Source organism: Cornus florida, unplaced genomic scaffold (genome assembly GCF_030987335.1).
Source record: "Cornus florida cultivar Cherokee Brave unplaced genomic scaffold, ASM3098733v1 CherokeeBrave_3.0.0_Hap2_Chr08, whole genome shotgun sequence".
Taxonomy (NCBI): domain Eukaryota; kingdom Viridiplantae; phylum Streptophyta; class Magnoliopsida; order Cornales; family Cornaceae; genus Cornus; species Cornus florida.
Window position 1 is genome coordinate 33,232,292 of NW_026775578.1, and position 19,042 is coordinate 33,251,333.

The 19,042-nt window shown below is 33.9% G+C and overlaps 1 protein-coding gene and 1 pseudogene across 2 annotated transcripts; one reads left to right on the forward strand and one right to left on the reverse strand.

Moving 5' to 3' along the window:
- Positions 1-1,394: 1,394 nt before the first annotated feature.
- LOC132270019 (protein FAR-RED IMPAIRED RESPONSE 1-like) lies at positions 1,395-12,572 on the reverse strand (annotated as a pseudogene).
- Positions 12,573-13,754: 1,182 nt separating this feature from the next.
- On the forward strand, positions 13,755-18,819 carry LOC132271202 (protein EIN4-like). Of its 2 annotated transcripts, XM_059772511.1 has the most exons (3): positions 13,755-13,958; positions 14,653-16,420; positions 18,004-18,819. In XM_059772511.1, exons 2-3 carry the CDS (start codon positions 14,684-14,686, stop codon positions 18,538-18,540), a joined length of 2,274 nt encoding a protein of 757 aa, XP_059628494.1. In that variant the 5' UTR covers positions 13,755-13,958; positions 14,653-14,683; the 3' UTR covers positions 18,541-18,819. The 2 variants fall into 2 exon arrangements, with proteins under 2 accessions (XP_059628494.1, XP_059628492.1); XM_059772509.1 differs by having other exon boundaries at positions 13,755-16,420.
- The last annotated feature ends 223 nt before the right edge of the window (positions 18,820-19,042 follow it).

The window sequence follows — 19,042 nt, forward strand, 5'->3', positions numbered from 1 at the left end:
TTGGGTTTATTTTTTATTGAGTTAGGTCAAAAATGGGTCAATATGATTAACCCCGTTTAATTAATTGTGTCATGTTAGGATTGAAAGATTCACTGTAACCCATTTATATCTGTTTAGACTCAATTACTATCATTGACGATTAGATCATTTCAAACATAAATCTAACAAAAATATACATTAGCTCCTTAGCTAATGTGTGTGATATATATATATATATATATATATATATATAGTATTTATTGCTGGTTTTGTAAACAAATTATTAATAGGTTAATACGTGTAACTCGTTTAATAAATAAGTTGACTTAGTGTTAAAGGTTTTATTAAAGAGCTTTGCTAGCAACAATCCACATATTTTAAAATATTCGACTATTGCCAACAGTTGACAATTAAAATATTCGACTGTTGCCAAAAGTAGACAATTTTAATTGGCCCATGTAAGAATGGGCACATGGGGTTATTTTTTTTTCTTTAATTATCTTGTTTTAAAACACACACTTTGGAAAAATAGTTTTGACTTATTGAACCGCTTATTGCCTTTTTCCCTTCCCTTTAACTGGTCACCGTACTTTCCTTTTTTTTCTCATCCGATAAAAACAACCTTAGCCTTTTTCCTTTCCCTTTAACCGGTCACTGCACTTTCCTTTTTTTTCTCATCCGGTAAAAACAACCTTAAAGAAGACGATCATCACCAAACTCAGTCTAATAGAATTACAGTTCTCCTTCATTTAACCGGTCATTGCACTTTCTTTCTTTTTCCTCATTATCATCGAACTCAATCCAATAGAATTTTATTTTATTTTATTTTATTTTATTTTCATCATAACCAAACTCAATCTAATAGAATTACAGTAATAATCGAGATTATGAATTCCAATAAAATTATGGTAGCACATTAGTGCGTTTTCTCCTTCCTTTAACATGTCATTGTACATTTTTTTTTTTTTTTTTTTCCTCGTCATCACCAAACTTAGTTCAATAGAATTATATTAACAATCGCCATTAAGAATTCCATTAGAATTACAGTAACAATTGGCATTAAGAATTCCAATAGAATTACAATAGCACATCAAGTAAACATGTTGACAATAAAGTGTAAATTAAATATTCATCAAGTAAAACTTGTCGACATCCATAGACAAAAGATTACAACATTAATTTCCGAAAAGAAAAAAACAGAAGAGCTTTGCTAGTAAATAAAATCCCATCACATCTCAAAATATTACTCCTTACATGAACAAAATAAAATGCCAAAAAAAGAGCTTTACAACATCAATATAATTAAATGTAAATAAAATCCCATCACTTCTCAAAATATTACTACGTACATGAACAAAATAAACATGCCTCTTCATGAACTAATCGTAGCTATTCCTCAACAAGAACCTGTTTCTTCATAAACCTGAAATTTTCAAATTATCAAAAATCAAACATCATTTTTCATCTCTTTCATTAATATACAACAATATTTTTTATGCTATGTAAGTAAAGATGCATCTTGTGTACTTCAAAAGGAAATTATAACATTTAATGCATGACAAACCTCCACTTCCAAAGGTTTTCTCTTCCTCAACAAAAACCTATTTTTTTATAAACCTAAAATTTTAAAATTATCAAAAATCAAGCATCATTTTTCATCTCTTTCATTAATATACAACAATATTTTTTATGCTATGCAAGTAAGATGCATCTTGTGTATTTCAAAAGGAAATTATAATATTTAATGCATGACAAACCTCCACTTCCAAAGGTTTTCTCTTCCTCAACAAAAACCTGCTTTTTCATAAACCTGAAAATTTTAAATTATCAAAAATCAAACATGATTTTTTATCTCTTTCATTAATATACAACACTATTTTTTATGCTATGTAAGTAAGATGCATCTTGTGTATTTCAAAAGAAAATTATAACATTCAATGCATGACAAACCTCACTTCCAAAGGTGTTCTCCTCCTATCATTGGGCACTTCCACAGGCATTTGAACCTAAGTATTAATAATTAATAAGTAAGAAATATACCATCAAATGAAATACATGTGCAATATAATTAAAACTCCTGTTTTGCTTTGCCTTTACATCTTCTTTTACTCATTTTCTCAATCCCATTTTTAATCCTTTTAGGAGCTCCTTTTGTAGTTGACACTTATGGGTCGAGAACTGCGATGTCGAGTATCACATTATTATCGACATTCTCTTTATCAAGATCATGAGAACTACAATGATCTTTTAAGCCCAAAAGATAACTATTGACCATTGCACATTTTTTCACAACTTCCTTTAGTGCATCATATGCAATGTTAAAACTCTCAATGCATGTTGACCCCTCCTCACTCAATTTGGTGGCTTCTTCAAGTAACTCATTAAAACGTTGCTTCTTCGAACGAATATCTTTTGGAATGTGTCTTGTGGTATTAACACATTTTGCATCTTTAGTCCATCTCTTTAAGATGTATTGAGTTAGGATGTTCAAAACACCAAATGATTGTAGTACTGCCAACGCATGTCTACAGAGAAACCCATTGTACTCAAACAAACGACATAAACAAAAAATCTCTTCATTGCTTGTATCCCATTCTACCATGAAGTCTTCATTTTTTTCAAAATCTTGAACTTTTAAACTCTTAATCATACCATCTTCCGATGTCTTTTTAGGATAACATCCAAATGCTCCCAAAACCTCAACTTGAAATTTCTTGAAGACTTTATGTGTGTAAATTGTTGACATTTGTTTCTCAAAAGGTGAGGGAGACTTTAGAACAACTTCTTTGTATAATGTATCAAAATTAGCATAAGCCTCCTTTTCTTCTCTACCTTGTAAAGCCCCCATATATTGTTGAACAAACTCCTTCAATGAAGTTTTCTTGCTCACATATATATCAAAAAATGAGTTTATACTTTCAAATCTTTGAGTTGTAGACATTCCAGTAAAAAATGTACCTCTCATGTAAATTAGAGCCCAACGTTTACGATTCTCAAATAAAGCTTCAAGCCATTCATTCTCCGTAAGTTCAAATTGTTCAACCATATTCCTCCATTTCATCTCGTCTTCTTCAGTCCATACATTATAAATACATCTATTGAATATCCCCATAAAATTTTCATTTTTTCTTATTACATGACCAAGTTTTTCTATAATCTTTCTCAATATATGCCACAAACAAAACCGGTGTCGTGCATTGGGGAATACCTTTGAAATGGCTGATTTCATAGCTTTGTCTTGGTCAGTTAAAATAGCATTTGGAGATTTTCCACCCATTGCTCTAATAAAAGTTTGCATTAGCCAAATAAATGTAGACGTAGTCTCATCAGCAAGTAATGCACATCCAAGACATGTGGATTGGAAGTGATTATTCATACCAACAAATGAAGCGAATGGCATTTTGTATTTGTTTGTGATATATGTAGTATCAAAATAAACAACATCTCCAAAAATCTTGTAATCTTCTCGTCCTTTTGCATCAGCCCATAAAACATTTCTTAAACTTTATTCTTCATCCAAATCCAATGCATAAAAAAAATTAACATTTTTTTTCTTGCATATGCATAAAATGTTCCAACATCGCTTGAGCATCCCCTGATGCTAAATCCAAACGTCTTTCCTTATCAAAATGGTTCCGAATGTCTTTTTCTAAAAATCCAATGTTCTCATATCCACCATTTTGTTTGGCCATTGTAGCAAAAATCTTACTTGTCTTCACCCCAACTGCATGTAAAGTATCCATGCTACTCTTGATGGAAGGAGATATGTTTCTATGACACGGCAAATAATGTGTATGACTAGGAAAAAGTTCATGATTATGTTCTTTGATGAACTGATGAATAAATCATTTTCCATCTTTTCTTCTTTTTACATGTAAAATTGCCTTACAATCAATCTTCAAACAAGATCGTTGATTAAGTGCATCAGACTCTCGTTTAAACCTATACCTTGAGCAAGCAAATTTTACATCAATGAATTTTCCATTTGCCCCTTTTGCCATTGACCGCCGACTAGCTTTTATCGAGGCACCAAACCCGACATCCTTTGCGTACTCTTGGTAAAATGAATATGCTTCTTCGTGTGAATTAAATTCCATACCATTATAAGGTGCCAATTCTTTTTCCCTTCCGTCATGTTTTTCACCATGTATCATATTTTCAGTTGCACTTAAAACATTCTCGTTAATACATTCCTCATAGGCTATATTCAAATCAATACTTGGATCCATGATTACCTAATATAAGAGAAAAAGAACCCTTCAAATTATGTAATTATGTTAGTTTTAGCCTTTTTAATTATTTTTTTTTATACTACAAAAACAACATGAAATTTACCTCTGAAAAAACTAATTAGTACAGAACAAAAAAAATAAAACATACCTCTGAACAAATTCGTGGGAAGCCGATGGAAAGACTGAGACATCCTCAAATGAAGATTAACCAAACCAAAGACTTTCAGTATGCCTCGGAATCTGCTAAATCAGAAAAAATCGGATCGAACGAGTGGCCGGGTCGACTTAGTGAGCTGGCACGGCACGAGTGGTGGTTCACTGGATTGAGCGGCAAAAAATGGATGATTGAACGGATTTGCTTTCAGCAGTGGACTGAGTTTGGTGATGATCGTCTTCTTCAAGTTATTTTTAGCAGATGAGAAAAAAAAAGGAAAGTGCAGTGAACGGTTAACGGGAAGGGAAAAAGAACAAGATCATTAAAGAAAAAAAATATAACCCCATGTTACGTGGGCCAATTATAATTGTCACTGTTGGCAACAGTCAAAAAGCCCTTATTAAATGAATCGTGTTTGAGTTGACTTCTTCATTAGAATGTTCTTATATTGACAGGACACGATTATGACCTGCCAACATGAATTTCATCCTTACATTTCATGATGCGCCGCTTGTGCCATTTAGATGTTTATGCAAAAATTCACATAATTTATGTAACAATTTTACATGGCTTATGCTACTAACTTATTTTTGGTGTATTTGCAATACAAACAATATAGAGCATTGTACTAGCAATCTAAACCAACGACCAAGCACGAATCCTCCATATCCAAATTCATATATGTATGTGTTTATATATAAACACACCCATATTATATAAGAGTAAAGATGACTTCTATTGGTCACTATAGTACAATATTAATTTTTTGCAGCCTTCTGTGGTAACGACTCCATTCACGAGGTCTAAGATTTATGCTTTTTATCCTGATTCAGATGTTATTAGTTAAAAATATTAAATGGTTGACAATTTATTTTTAAATTTGGTCATTGTTCATCTTTTTCCGAGTTTAACTTCACTATAAATAAAATAAAATAAAATTTTCTTTACTGAAATCTAATTTATATATTTTTCTTTCATAAAAAGTTAAATGCTTTTTTTATTTTAACGGAGTCTAGCCTATTGATGAGTATTTGTTATTTTGAGATTTTGAAGGTAGTTTGTCTCTATTTTTATCGCTGTTAAGATGCCTCATACTTCTTCTTTAGCCGTGGTCTATGTAAAAAGTTAAGAAAATTATAGTGCGTAATATCATTATTAAAAATTACATTAAAGTATGTATTACAAAATACTCCAAATTAAGTTCAAATTCATCTTTGAACCATCAATCATTTGGCTTGCTTACTAAACTCCTTTTTGGCTCTCTGCTATATTCATGGGCTGATCCTTAACTGATCTCAATCCCCTAATAAAGGAATCCTAGTTTCAAAAACAAACTTTAAAAAAAAATAAAAAAATAAAAAATTGAAGTGATTAAACGTACAACCTAATCCAGCTAAACATGAAATGTATTTGTATATCATCATGGCTCAAATTAACAAGTTAGGAACACGGTCCATTCCTCAGTTTTTGGACCACAAAATTATGATATGAAACGTGCAGCAAATGGGGTTGCAATTTTGCAAATGAGCCTTGGTTTGTGTTACTAAATGAATAAAGCTCAAACAAATTATTAGAATCAAAATGAGAAAATGTTAATATGAACATATACACGATCAAAATCAAGTTCGGCCGAGCTCAATTATCTCTGTGGCTGTGACGACTAGATGATTGAAGAATTGGGGTGATGTGGCGCTTAGTGTGGAGTTGTATGTAGTTCCATCTAAGAGCATATGGGACGGTAGACAAAGTAGATAATATTTGTGAAAAGTAAGATAGAGGGAGAGAGAGAGACGGTGTGCAGCTTACAATCAATGCGGTTTTTGTGGCCCCCATATAAGATTGTCTATTGCCTTCTCTACGGATACAGTATTGTTTGGAGTACCGCCATTCAGTTTTTTGGCTTTCTTTATTCACTTGTTTTGTGTTGAATTGTAACACTCCGTAAACGATAATAAAACGGCTATTTTTAAACAGTAATAAATGGCTATATTATGTACTCTATAAATACTAATTCTCATCGTTAATAATTTTCATTTTCAATAATTCTCTCTCTCAATATTTTTTTTTAAAACATTCATCTCTATGGATCCTCAACCTCCATTCTATCACCCTCATCTCAACCAATCTCATAGCTCCGAATTACCACCGCAATCCAATTATAATTTGGATTCTTCAATTTTTTTTCAATTCGAAAATTCATGGGAAGCTAATGTAATGTAATTTTCTTTTTCTATTTGCGGGAAGTTAATGTAATGTAATTTTCTTTTTCTATCTGTGGAAAACTAATGTAATTTTTATTTATATATCTTCTCCATCTGAATCTGACGATATAATCGTTAGGAATATAGCCGTTAGGAAGAAGACAAAAAATTATTAAATTCAAATTTTTTATTTTATTTTAAAATTAAATTAATAAAATAATAAATAGAGAATGAGATAATTGGGTTCCACACCATGGAACATATGGATAAAAAAAAAAAAATAGAGTATCATATCATTACTTTTTAGCTTATGTGACACTCTACTTTTTAAAAAGTAAATAGATAAGTTTGTATGCCCACACCACTTGCTTTAAGAGCATATGAGGTGGGAGACAAAGTGAAGTACATTTTTATAAAGTAGAGAAAGAAGGGGATGGTATGGATGAAAAGTAGAGTATCAAATCAGTGGTCTCCATCGGTGCTAATCCATTGTATTGTCACACATTTGGATAATCCTATTCTATCTCTTTTATATAGTATACTTTTCCGTAGTGTGTTTTTGGTCACTTTTCTCTTTGCCTCACAACAGCTATACTCATTTGTAATAACATAGCTCAAACAAATAATAATAAAATAAAAAGTAGATAATGAGGTAAATGTACCACATCATTGCATGAACTTGAAAAATATATATATATATATAGAGTACCACATCAGCAATTTTTATTAAATAATATTGATGTGGCTTTCTACTTTTATAAAAATAGAGAGAGTATGTATGTGATGCAACACGGAATGCTCTAAGGTTCAACACTCTATTTGGAAATGCTGTCACGATGCCATACCAACGGGAACAACTCTTACAAGTGGGAATTGTCTGGTGGATCATGACTTTTTTTTTTTCATAGTGGTTTGGAATCTTTTCCCTCTATGCCTCGATTTCTCACGGAACCCTCCTTATATATTTTCGGAGTAAGTGGTGGTCTCATATATCTACAATGGTTTGTTCTCTACTTGAAAAAAATATTTTTTTTGCGAATGAAATATGGATTCCATTGAGGGTTGCAAATTTGGCTGTGGAAAGGTTCTAGGAATTTATGGATGTGCACCAAAGGTACCGAATTATTTTTCAAAGTTCCCGAACGGTTTTGTCCCGTAAAGATCAACGGTGCCGACTCATAGAAGGGGTGTAATGTGGATGCTACGTACTTTTTCTAAGGATGTCCTCATGGGTGGTGGCGGTGCTGTATTTCAGGATTCGTCTGGCTTTATTCTACAAGCTCTGGTTTTCCAACCTTTTCCTTTTTTGTGGGCAGAAGCATCCTGTTTTTGAAGCCCAATTTGGTGGGCGAAGGAGTTAAACTTTCAGGCCGTCAGCTTTGAATCCGACGCTAAGAATGTAGTTGATGCCTTGTCTGGTGCAAGTGTAGTGTATGCCCTATTGAGATTTCTTCATTGGTTTATGACATTCAGGCAACATTGATATCTTTTTTATGGTGATTGGTGGCTCATGTATATCTTTTTTATGGTGATTGGTGGCTCATGTTCGGTGGAATGGCAATAAGGTGGCTCATTATCTTGCATCCTTGTCGAAAAGTGCTTTCGTTACACATAAAGATCATTTATCTTCTCTCACCTGAGATTTTGCTGCTGATGGAGCTTGACCGGAATGCTGCTAGGTGCTAGTTTGTTTCTTTTGTGCAAAAAAAAAAAAAAAATGGACTTCAAAAATAGAAGATATAATTTGTTTAACTAAGATCGGTGAAGTATTGGTCACTCACGGTACTGGTCAATCGGCGAGGGAACTTACGGTACTGGTCAATCGGCGAGGGAACTTTCATTAATGGTGTTGGTTAAACCGCATGAAAGGGTGAAGAATGGGTTAAAGACGAGACAACCATTGATTCAAATGATGTACTTCAAAGGTAATTAATGTAGAAATTTTATTTTAATATTTTCTCTGATGTAGTTAGCTGAAAAGGATGTCTCCAGTATATAAATAGGGTTAAATTCTAGAATTTTTAGCATTTATGTAGACATGGAAGATTCAAGATATGGAAGAATGATAGAATGATCAAGAATTTTGTATATTTAAAAATATCTTGATATTTATGCGTAAAGTTTCTTGTATATAAGGTGATGAGTAGTGTAGTAATGCATATGTGGAAACATCCCACTTTTATTTACTTATAGTAGTAATGTAGTAATGCTTATCATAGGTCCACTTTTATTTACTTATATTAGTAATGTAGTAATGCTTATCATAGGTCTTAGCGGACAAACCTCGTGATGAAAGTGTGTAATGAAAGTAGCTGTTAGGAACCAGTTATAGTAGTCAGCTAACAAGTATGTACTCTGTGGACCATCCAGTGGGTGTAGGATTGTTTGATTAATTAAACAAAAGGAATAAAGACAATTCACAATCCATACGTTTAATGTATTAAGTATTTAATTTTTAAAATTTAATAATAATAATTGATTAAAAAATTAAATTCAAATTATATAATGCTTATTTTGTAAGTAGGTGTGTCCTCATATTGTTATTTTGCTTCATCTATTTAATTGTGCAGCTACCAAATATCCCACAGATTAACAAAAAGATTATACACAGTCCTCTTCCAATCGGAAACTCAAATTTTGGTTGAAATTGGTTTCAAGGATAAAATTTGAAGCCACAAATAAGTAGTATTTTGCTAACAAAATAAACTCCCAAAACCGAAACCCACATCTCCATCTCCTTCCTTTGAAGCTTCTAGTAAATGAGGATGAAGACGAAAAAATGAAAGGGAATCTCTAGATTGCAGGAAGGGTATTATGGATATTAAAGTTAAATGGTTGACAATTTATTTCTAAGTTAGGTCATTGTTTATCAATTTTTTTTTAGTTTAAGATCACTGTAAATATTTTTTTTTTTCTTCCTCAAAATCTAATTTATAGATTTTCCTTTGTTAAATGTACTTTTATCTTAATGGATTCAAGCCTTGTTATTTTGATATTTTGACGGTAGCTGTCTCTATCTTGTAACTTTTAAGGTGCCCCATACTTCTTCTTTAGATGTGGTCTATGTAAAAAATTCAGAAAATTATAGCGTGTAACATCATTATTAAAAGTAGCATTAACATCTTTAGAGTTTGTATTACAAATTAAGTTCAAACTCATTTTTTTTCAAATGTATTTGTATATCATCATGGTTCAAATTAACAAATACTGTTTGTAGGATTGGATGGGTTTCAGAATAAATAGATTGACCTCAAACATAGAAGACATAATTCGTTTAACTTAGAACGGTGAAATATTTGTCACCGGTGGTGGTCAATCGGCAAAGTGGAAATAGGGAGTATTGATCACCGGCGGTGGTCAATCGGCGAGATGAAAGTAAAAACAGTTTGTTAGTAAAACTGCATGAGGGTGAATAATATCCATTCGATTAAAGGCCAAGTAACCATTGTGTCAAATGATTGATGTAAAATTTTTATTTTAATATTTTATGGGTTGTAGTTGGCTAAAAAAAAAATGCTCTTGAAAGTTAAATTTTAGAAGTCTTTAACATTTGTTTAGACATGACAGATTCTAAGATATTGAAGAACTCGAAGAATGGTATATATTATTCTTTTATATTTAAATGTAGTAATGCATGACGAAACATCAACTGTTATTTACTTTTATATTAGTAATATAGTAATGCACATCATAGGTGTTACAACTCAATAATAGACTGTAACTCCCAAATGTTGAAGCAAATCCTTTATGGAAAACATTTTTTTTATATATTCTTGTACAGGAGGGAGTTAAGGGACATGCCGTCTGAATTTTCTCCCTCTTTTGTGTTCTATATATATAATATAATAATATTATATATATATATATATATATATATTATAAAAATTCACTCTCTTTCTATATATATATATATATATATATATATATATATATATAAACTCATAAACATTGACTTTATATGCATGCAAGGGTGAATTCAAAAATTGTTAATGGGTTGGGTTAAAAAAAATTATTAAATTTTTATTTTTTGGCTGGACTAAAATTAGGTATAGTAATTTTTTTTTTTGGCCAGTACATTAAATTGTAAATATATATTATGGTGTACAGTACTAAAATGTGGGCCGCCAGAAAAAATTTTAGCCTCTGTCCCTGTCCTCGCATTACTACTATAGCACATGAGTGATAACAATAATCCAAATCAAAATGTAAAGTAATACAATAACAGGACAAGTTACAATGGCAGGAGATATGTATACCTCTACGGTTAGTTTGGAATGGAGAAATGGAATAAGGTAAAAATTGAATGAATTAGAGAATGGAATGAGAATAAAATGATCATTTCCATTCTCTCGTTTGGTTATGCATGACTTAAAAAGAAAAACTAATCTATATATATGGAAACCAAATAAATAAATATATATATGCCTAAATATATATTATGCATGGCTTAAAAAGAAAAACTAATCTATATATATGTAAACCAAATAAATATATATATATATGCCTAAATATATATTTTTGATATATATTTGGAAATTAAGGAGGAATATCAAGAAAAAATTGACTTTTATTGAATCTGGTTGTTTGAGAAAAGTGTGTTAGCAATCATATCGTTCAAATAAAACGATTTTTAATATTATTTTTGCTCTTTATTTTTTTAAGTGGAGAATAAAATGTTCATTCCTCTTATTGGAAAGTGTAATGATTTTGATAGAATTACCATTATTCGAGAAAGGTGGAAAATAGGCCTTCTATCTTTAAAATTACTTTCTAAACAAAAGAATAAATTAAAAACATTTCTTTTCACTTTATTTCATTTCATTCTCGCCTACTAAACTAGACCCCAGTACTTGTGGGGGAAGTATCTATCAATCCATGGATCATTTGACATTAAAAATGGGTGCATTTATTAGGTACCATTTATTATTACCTATATACACATGTTGGGAAATTAACACAAATATTAGGGTGAATTGTAAAAAAAAAACTCTTGACTTTTATCCGTTTGCAAAAAAAAAATATTATAAATATCTTTAACAATTAACCCCTCTCAATGGGGTCATTTTAACTAACCTCTGTTAGAGTGATCGTGTGATAAAATTTTCGAACTAAATTATTCGTAAAATCAAAACAATATATTAGTATTACTAAAGTATCTACTACTCACTTTCTTTTTATTTTTTTAACTGCATAAAACAATGCCTCTTGTTATGAAACGAGGCCTTTGATTTTTTCTTTCCAAATGTTCTTGCATTTAAAATACTATCTGCGTCTCATAAAAAAATAATAATAAAAAATAATAATAATAATAATAAAATAAAATGATTGTATGATAAAAATTTTAAACTTGTTTATTACTATTTGTGTCCCATAAAAAAATAAAATAAAAAATGTCACGTTCGGGAGTCGGGTTCCGCGACATTATTTTTAGGATTAATTTCACTTAGACCCCCTGAGGTTAGGTCATATTTCACTTATATGAAAATTTGGTTTTTAATTTGTACTTATATTTGAATTAGTGCATTAACATTTCACTTACACCCCAAATGTCAATTTTTGATGGGTCATAATATTTTTAAGGTGTTCAATGACTATATTACCCTTTGACCTCATTTGACTATTTTTGTGACCAAACTAACCTCACCACACTTCTATCTTCTTCCCCTTCTCAGACCATCATCATCCCAATTAACCCATCGATCTCGCCATATACACACAAACATACAAAACAGCCATATATATATAGATAGATATATACACACACATCCCATGGCTGCAATCAACAGACCCACCTTCACCACCGCTGCCGCCACACCGCCACCGCCACACCGCAACAACCACACACCGCCGCCGCCACACCGCAACAACCACAAAGCCGAAACCTCTGAGCCGCCCGCCGTCCATCACAGCCGCGAACACAGCCGTCGGTCCTCCGAGCTCGTCGCCACCGCCACCGCAGTTCTTCATCACAGCCGAGAGCTCCACCGGCCGAGCTCGACTGTCCATCTCCGCCGCTGTGCATATTTTCGCCTTATTGTTACAGTACCATGTTCGCCGGAGTTTCATCAATCCGAACCTTGATCTGGGGTGTTTTTTTCAAGAATCAACTGATTGCCTACAATTCAAGTCCTACGGTGTGCGATTGGGGAAGCAGTGGTTGTGGTGGTGGGTGTTGTGGCGGTGAGCCTCCTCCATTGGAGCGGCAGTGGCAAGCCATGGCTTAGGAATGATTCGAAGCAACCGTGCCCACTCTGTATCTGGTTTGGGTGAATTGGGGATGGGTCAAGTGACACAGGAGATATAAACTTGAAACTTTAGTGAATGAAATGAATTTGCAGAGATATGGGTCTTGGGGCTCGACGGTGATGGCGACGGTGACGCAAGAGGAGAAGAGGAGGAGGTTGGATCAAAGAGATTAAGTCAACATTGTAGAGGGGCATTTATGTCATTTAAAATTTAAGATATTTTGTATTAAAATATTAAAGGTAAAATGGTCAACATACATGTATTTGAAGCCAAAAAAAAATAAATTGATGTGTAAATAAAAGTTAAAAATTAAATCTTTATCTGAGTGAAATATGACTGTTAAAAATAGTCTTGAATTAATTGGTATATAGGAATTATATTTTTCATGAAAAGTGCCATTAAATGCCCAACTTGTGATTCCAATGATCTAAGTATGAACATCGGTTTGTTTCAATCACGCTCGTCCATTGTTGATCAGAAAAGAATCCAAACTCATGGCTCTTGACAACGACTTGCCAAAATATCCAACAAATGAATAACATGCACGTGGCAGGTAAACCAAGTACGAGTCAACTCAACGAGTCGTCCGTGTAACAGCCTTTCTCAGAGCCCATCAACGGTGGAGATCTACGGAGGACGAACACCTGAAAAACGCGTAAAAACATTTTTTTTTATTTTTCGTTTGGGTGTGAGTGACGAGACTAATGCAGAGAACGCGATGGTCTAGGTTCTCTGCACTAAAGTAAATGTGGGTCCCATACTTTCTCTATCATCCCCCCTCTCACATCAGACAACGAGAAGTTGTAGCTTTTAGTCTACTTGTGAGGTTGGCCCACTTCTCTTTTCTTCCTATTCTTCGCTCTGCCGCGCACACTTTTACGATCACAACTTGTTTCGATAGTTAGAGCAAGAAATACGTATAGGTACATAACTATATATAGATATTATATATATATATATATATATATATATATAAATATATGTATAGATTCATGTGTTTCTGGGTGGTTTGAAAAAAGTGCCATTTTTATTGATGGGCTTGTTTGGTTCTGGTTATTATTATCTTAATGTCAAGTGGGTGGTTAAATTGTGCAATCAGAGGCTGTTATTGGTGTTCTGATAATTCATTTTTCAGCTATATTTCAGGTCTTTTTCTCTTCTCTCTCTCTGGATTGAAGATTTTGATTTAATTTCTTTTTCTTTTGTGTTCCAAAAGGCTTGTAAGGGTTTAAGAAAACGCTCAAGTGTTGTTCATTTTTTGTTTTTGCACAAAAACAAGAGAGTAGTTCTAATTTGTAGCTGTAATAAAAAGAAGATAATATAAATAAAAGAGATTGAACAGTAAAAAGTCAATCTGAAATTGGGAAGGATTGGAGATTTGGAGTGTTTGGCCGGTTGGGTTTCTTAGATCTTGGGCAATATAGGTATCTAGATCTAGAAATCTAGCTGATTGGGTTCTTTTATTTTTTTATTTTTGATGGAGTTTGTGATTGTATGATTGGTCCAGATACAGGGTATAAAAATTCAAAGTCTTGGGTTTTTTGGATTTTTGACTTTTAGTTCAAGGAGTGTGTTCTGTCTTTATATTTGGTTGATTGGGGCTTTGAAAGATTCAAATTTTGTGAAACAAATTGATCGAACTTTTTGGGGGGTTTTGGGTTTTTGTTCAAGTAGTGTTCTGTGTTCATCTTTGGTTGATTGGGGTTTTGAAAGGCTTTTTTCAAACTTTGTGAAACAGATGGATTGAACTTTTTGGGGTTTTTGGGTTTATGTTCAAGGTGTGTTTTGTGTTCATCTTTGGTTGATTGGGGTTTTGAAAGGTTCAAACTTTGTGAAACAGATGGAATGAACAAGTGGTCTTTTTGGGTGCAATGTTAAAAACATTAGCACTTTGGTTTTTGATATCTTCTTTAATCATCTGCGTCTCTGCCACTTATAATGGATTCTCCCACTGTCCTTGCGAAGACGAGGGGATTTGGAGCATACAGAGTATTCTTGAGTGCCAAAAAGTGAGCGATTTCTTGATTGCAGTAGCGTATTTTTCGATCCCCATCGAATTGCTTTACTTTATCAGCTGCTCGGACGTGCCATTCAAATGGGTATTGGTTCAATTCATTGCATTCATAGTCCTTTGTGGATTGACACATTTGCTGAATGGGTGGACATATTATGGTCCTCACTCATTCCAGTTGATGCTGGCACTTACTATTGCCAAATTCCTCACAGCCCTTGTTTCCTGTGCAACTGCAATAACCCTTTTAACTCTGATACCTCTTTTGCTTAAAGTGAAAGTGAGGGAGCTTTTCTTGAAACAAAATGTGTTGGAGCTAGACCAGGAGGTTGGGATGATGAAGAAACAGAAAGAAGCAAGTTGGCATGTTAGAATGCTGACCCACGAAATTAGGAAGTCGCTCGATAAGCACACAATATTGTACACCACTTTGGTGGAGCTTTCTAATACCTTGGATCTGCAGAATTGTGCAGTTTGGATGCCGAATGAGAATAAAACAAAGATAAACCTTACGCACGAGTTGAAAGCAGATTCTTCGAAGAATTTCAGACCTTCACTTCCCCTGGATGATTTGGATGTGTTAGATATCACAAAGAACAAGGGGGTGAGGATGTTGAGGCCGAATTCGGCACTTGCTACATCAAGCAGTGGTGGGTTCGGTGAGTCAGGTGCTGTGGCAGCGATTCGGATGCCAATGCTCCGCGTTTCAAATTTCAAAGGGGGAACGCCGGAGTTTGTTGAGACTTGTTATGGCTTATTGGTTTTGGTTCTACCAAGTGCAAATGACAGAGATTGGAGTTACAGTGAGATGGAGATAGTGGAGGTAGTTGCTGATCAGGTGGCTGTGGCACTTTCCCATGCCGCAGTTCTTGAGGAGTCTCAGCTAATGAGAGAGGAACTTGGAGCGCGAAATCGCGTGCTGCAACAGGCTAAGGAGAATGCGATGTTGGCAAGCCAAGCAAGGAACTCTTTTCAAAAGGTTATGAGCCGTGGATTGAGGAGGCCAATGCACTCAATTTTAGGTCTACTTTCAATCTTACAAGATGAGAAAATGAGTTCTGAACAAAGGATTGTTGTTGACACGATGGTGAAAACTAGCGGCGTTCTTTCAACTTTGATAAATGATGTGCTGGAGATTTCAGATAAAGATAATGGAAGATCCCCATTAGAAATGAGGCCTTTTCGACTACATTCTACGGTTAGGGAAGCTTCATGTCTTGTCAAGTGCTTGTGTGTTTATAAGGGCTTCGGTTTTTCTACAGATGTTCCAAACTCTTTGCCTAATCTGGTGATGGGCGATGAGAGGAGGACTTTTCAGGTTATATTGCATATGGTTGGACATCTATTAAATGTCAGTCATGGAGGGGGCTTTCTGATTTTCCGGGTTAATTCAGAGAGCAGGAATGATAAAATTCGGGCAACATGGAGGCCAAGTACGACTGATGACTATGCAAACATAAAATTTGAAATTGAAATTACTGGTGGAGGTTCACAGTTTGATGGCTCTATTTCTACTATATATTTTGGTAGTAGGAGGAACAACATCAACGAATTTAAGGAGGGCCTGAGCTTCAGCATGTGCAAAAAGATCGTGCAGGTGTGAATCTCTCATATTCTGCCCATGTTTCATTTTCTCTCTGGCATTTTAGTTTGTTATCAGTGCTGCATTTATAGTTCTTAGATATTTTTTAAGGCAAATTTAGATTTCCTTGGAAATGAAATATTGCAATTGTGTTAGCATAGCAATTATGTCTTCTAATTTTATGTTTCATGGCATTGGTGATAAGATTGCAGAGAACTAATTTTAGGATTTCCAGGGGATAATATTGTATTTTTTTTTCTTCTTTTAACTGCATTTATAATTTTTTTTTTTTTCATAGTTGGTACTCACACACACATATCTCCACTGAGGTTTGAACACTTGACCTCCCTTTGGGAAGTAAGGGCCTGATACCGTTAGGCCACTTGCCAGTTGGTAACTGCATGTATAATTTTGGCTTGATTTCTTATTAAATCTTGAGATGGTTTTGACCAAGGAAGGATATGATAGCATATGTTTTAACCGAGGATATGGCCTTAAATAGAGCAGAATGGAAACATAGGATTCATGTAGCTAATCCCAAGTAGGTTGGAAAAAGGCTTGTTGTTGTTGTTGTTGTATCTAGAGATGGTTTTTGTGCTTTCAAATGCATCAAGAAACAAATTGGAATGCTCTTATATTCATGAGGTGCCAAACATGCGCTTAATTAATGAATAGCCCATTTCTAGTTTCGAAACTATAGCCTTTCCTTTCTAGATCTTTTCTTGGATCTTGGTTCATACCCTAACCCATGTTCCCCAACCCATCAATATTGCTGTGTAGCTTTTAAAGGGGTTTTAAGGTTTGCCTTGAGATTCACCTTAAGCAAGGCTTTGAGAAAGTCCCTCGAAGCAGTTCTTTTGGAACTTATTATGTACAAAGGTTTGAGGCCCTCCCAACCAAAAAAAAAAAATGTGCGAGGCTCTCATGAAGCAGCATATGTAAGATGCCTTGACAGTTGACACCTGCTTTATGTCTAAAACATTCTCTTTTTATCAAAATTAAATATAAGGTGTAAGTACATTTTTGAAGTTAATCTAGGGCCATTGATACAAGCAAAGTTGTCATTCGTCTATTTTTTAAATGATTATTATTATTCTTTCCTTTTAAACGTTCTATTGTAAACTCAGAATTGAATCTCTTTATTATTTTTAAGTTGTCACCTGGAGGCTTACAGCTTAAGGTTCAATCTGCTTGTGTGCTTCTAAAATTTTGCTCCGCTGGTAAAATGAAAGAGCTTGGTTTACCTTTGTTTTCACAATTCTGTATGAATCAGGTTGCAACTTTATAATTGCAACAGTAGCAGCAAATGATTTTGGATTAAAGACTTCGTTTTACCTTTTGAGAGTATGTTACATCATGTTGTCTTGTTTTATTTCATTGTTGCAAGAACTTGTTTTACTAATCCTGTTAGTTACATAAAGAATCTGAAATTTGATGTATTTTGATTAATTTTCCTATATTTGCTAATCTTCTGTCCATGCATTTCACCGTTGGCTAATCAAATCATTCAACAAGCCTGGAATTTAGATTACTATAACGTCTATTGCATGATGATAGTCTGACTTTCGAATCTTGTACGGTGAAAAAATAAACTGCAGATGATGCAAGGCAATATCTGGATATCCTCAGATTCTCAGGGCCACGCACGAAGCATAACTCTTATTCTCAGATTTCAAATCCAAAATTCTTTTACAAGACTGCTATTTGAACAAGGAAATTCCCCAGAGCAACCAAATTCCAACTTTATGTTCAGAGGCCTTCAAGTTCTTCTAGCTGACGATGATAATGTAAACAGAATGGTGACCAAGAAGCTGTTCGAGAAGCTGGGCTGCGAAGTATCTGATTTTTCGTCAGGGTCTGAGTGCCTGAATGCTGTAGGCCATTCCGGGACTTCTTTCCAAGTCGTGGTTTTGGATCTTTACATGCCTGAAATGGATGGGTTTGAAGTGGCAATGAGGATTCGGAAGTTCAGGAGCCGTAATCACCCATTGATCATAGCCCTGACTGCCAGCACCGAGGAACACATGCTCGAGAGATGCTTACAAATGGGAATGAATGCAGTCATTCGGAAACCTGTTCTCTTACAAGGGCTGGCTGATGAGCTTCATAGACTCCTGCAACGGGCAAATGACTGAGCTTAGTAGTTCGTAAAGATAGTATGGCCTCTAATTCTTCCAGATACTCGTGAGGGTATTCGATCAACACAACTCCAGATAGCACAGCATAGAGAGGTGATTTACAATGGTAAACAAACTATTGCTGTTCATTCCACCTGCCACGGCTATGATTTAGCCTTATTGCTAAAACTTTGTAGGGTTAACAATAATTTTTTTTTTCCTCTTATATGAACGATACTCACATATTCATTTAATGTTACATCTTGAAACTTAATAAACTAATTGAAGATTTTGATATACTTTGGCTCAAATTGCATTTTTTGAATTGTCTCAAATGTAATTTGTACATGGTGTCAAAATTTAGCAGAAAACGCATATTATTTTCATTTGCAAACATTTCAAGGGTGCATTCACTCTGTGGAATATACTAAAATAACAATTGAACTAACAATTAGTTGTCATTTTACATCTTCCAGTGAGTTTGAAATGGCTATCCTTCACTTTCAAGTTTTGAATCATC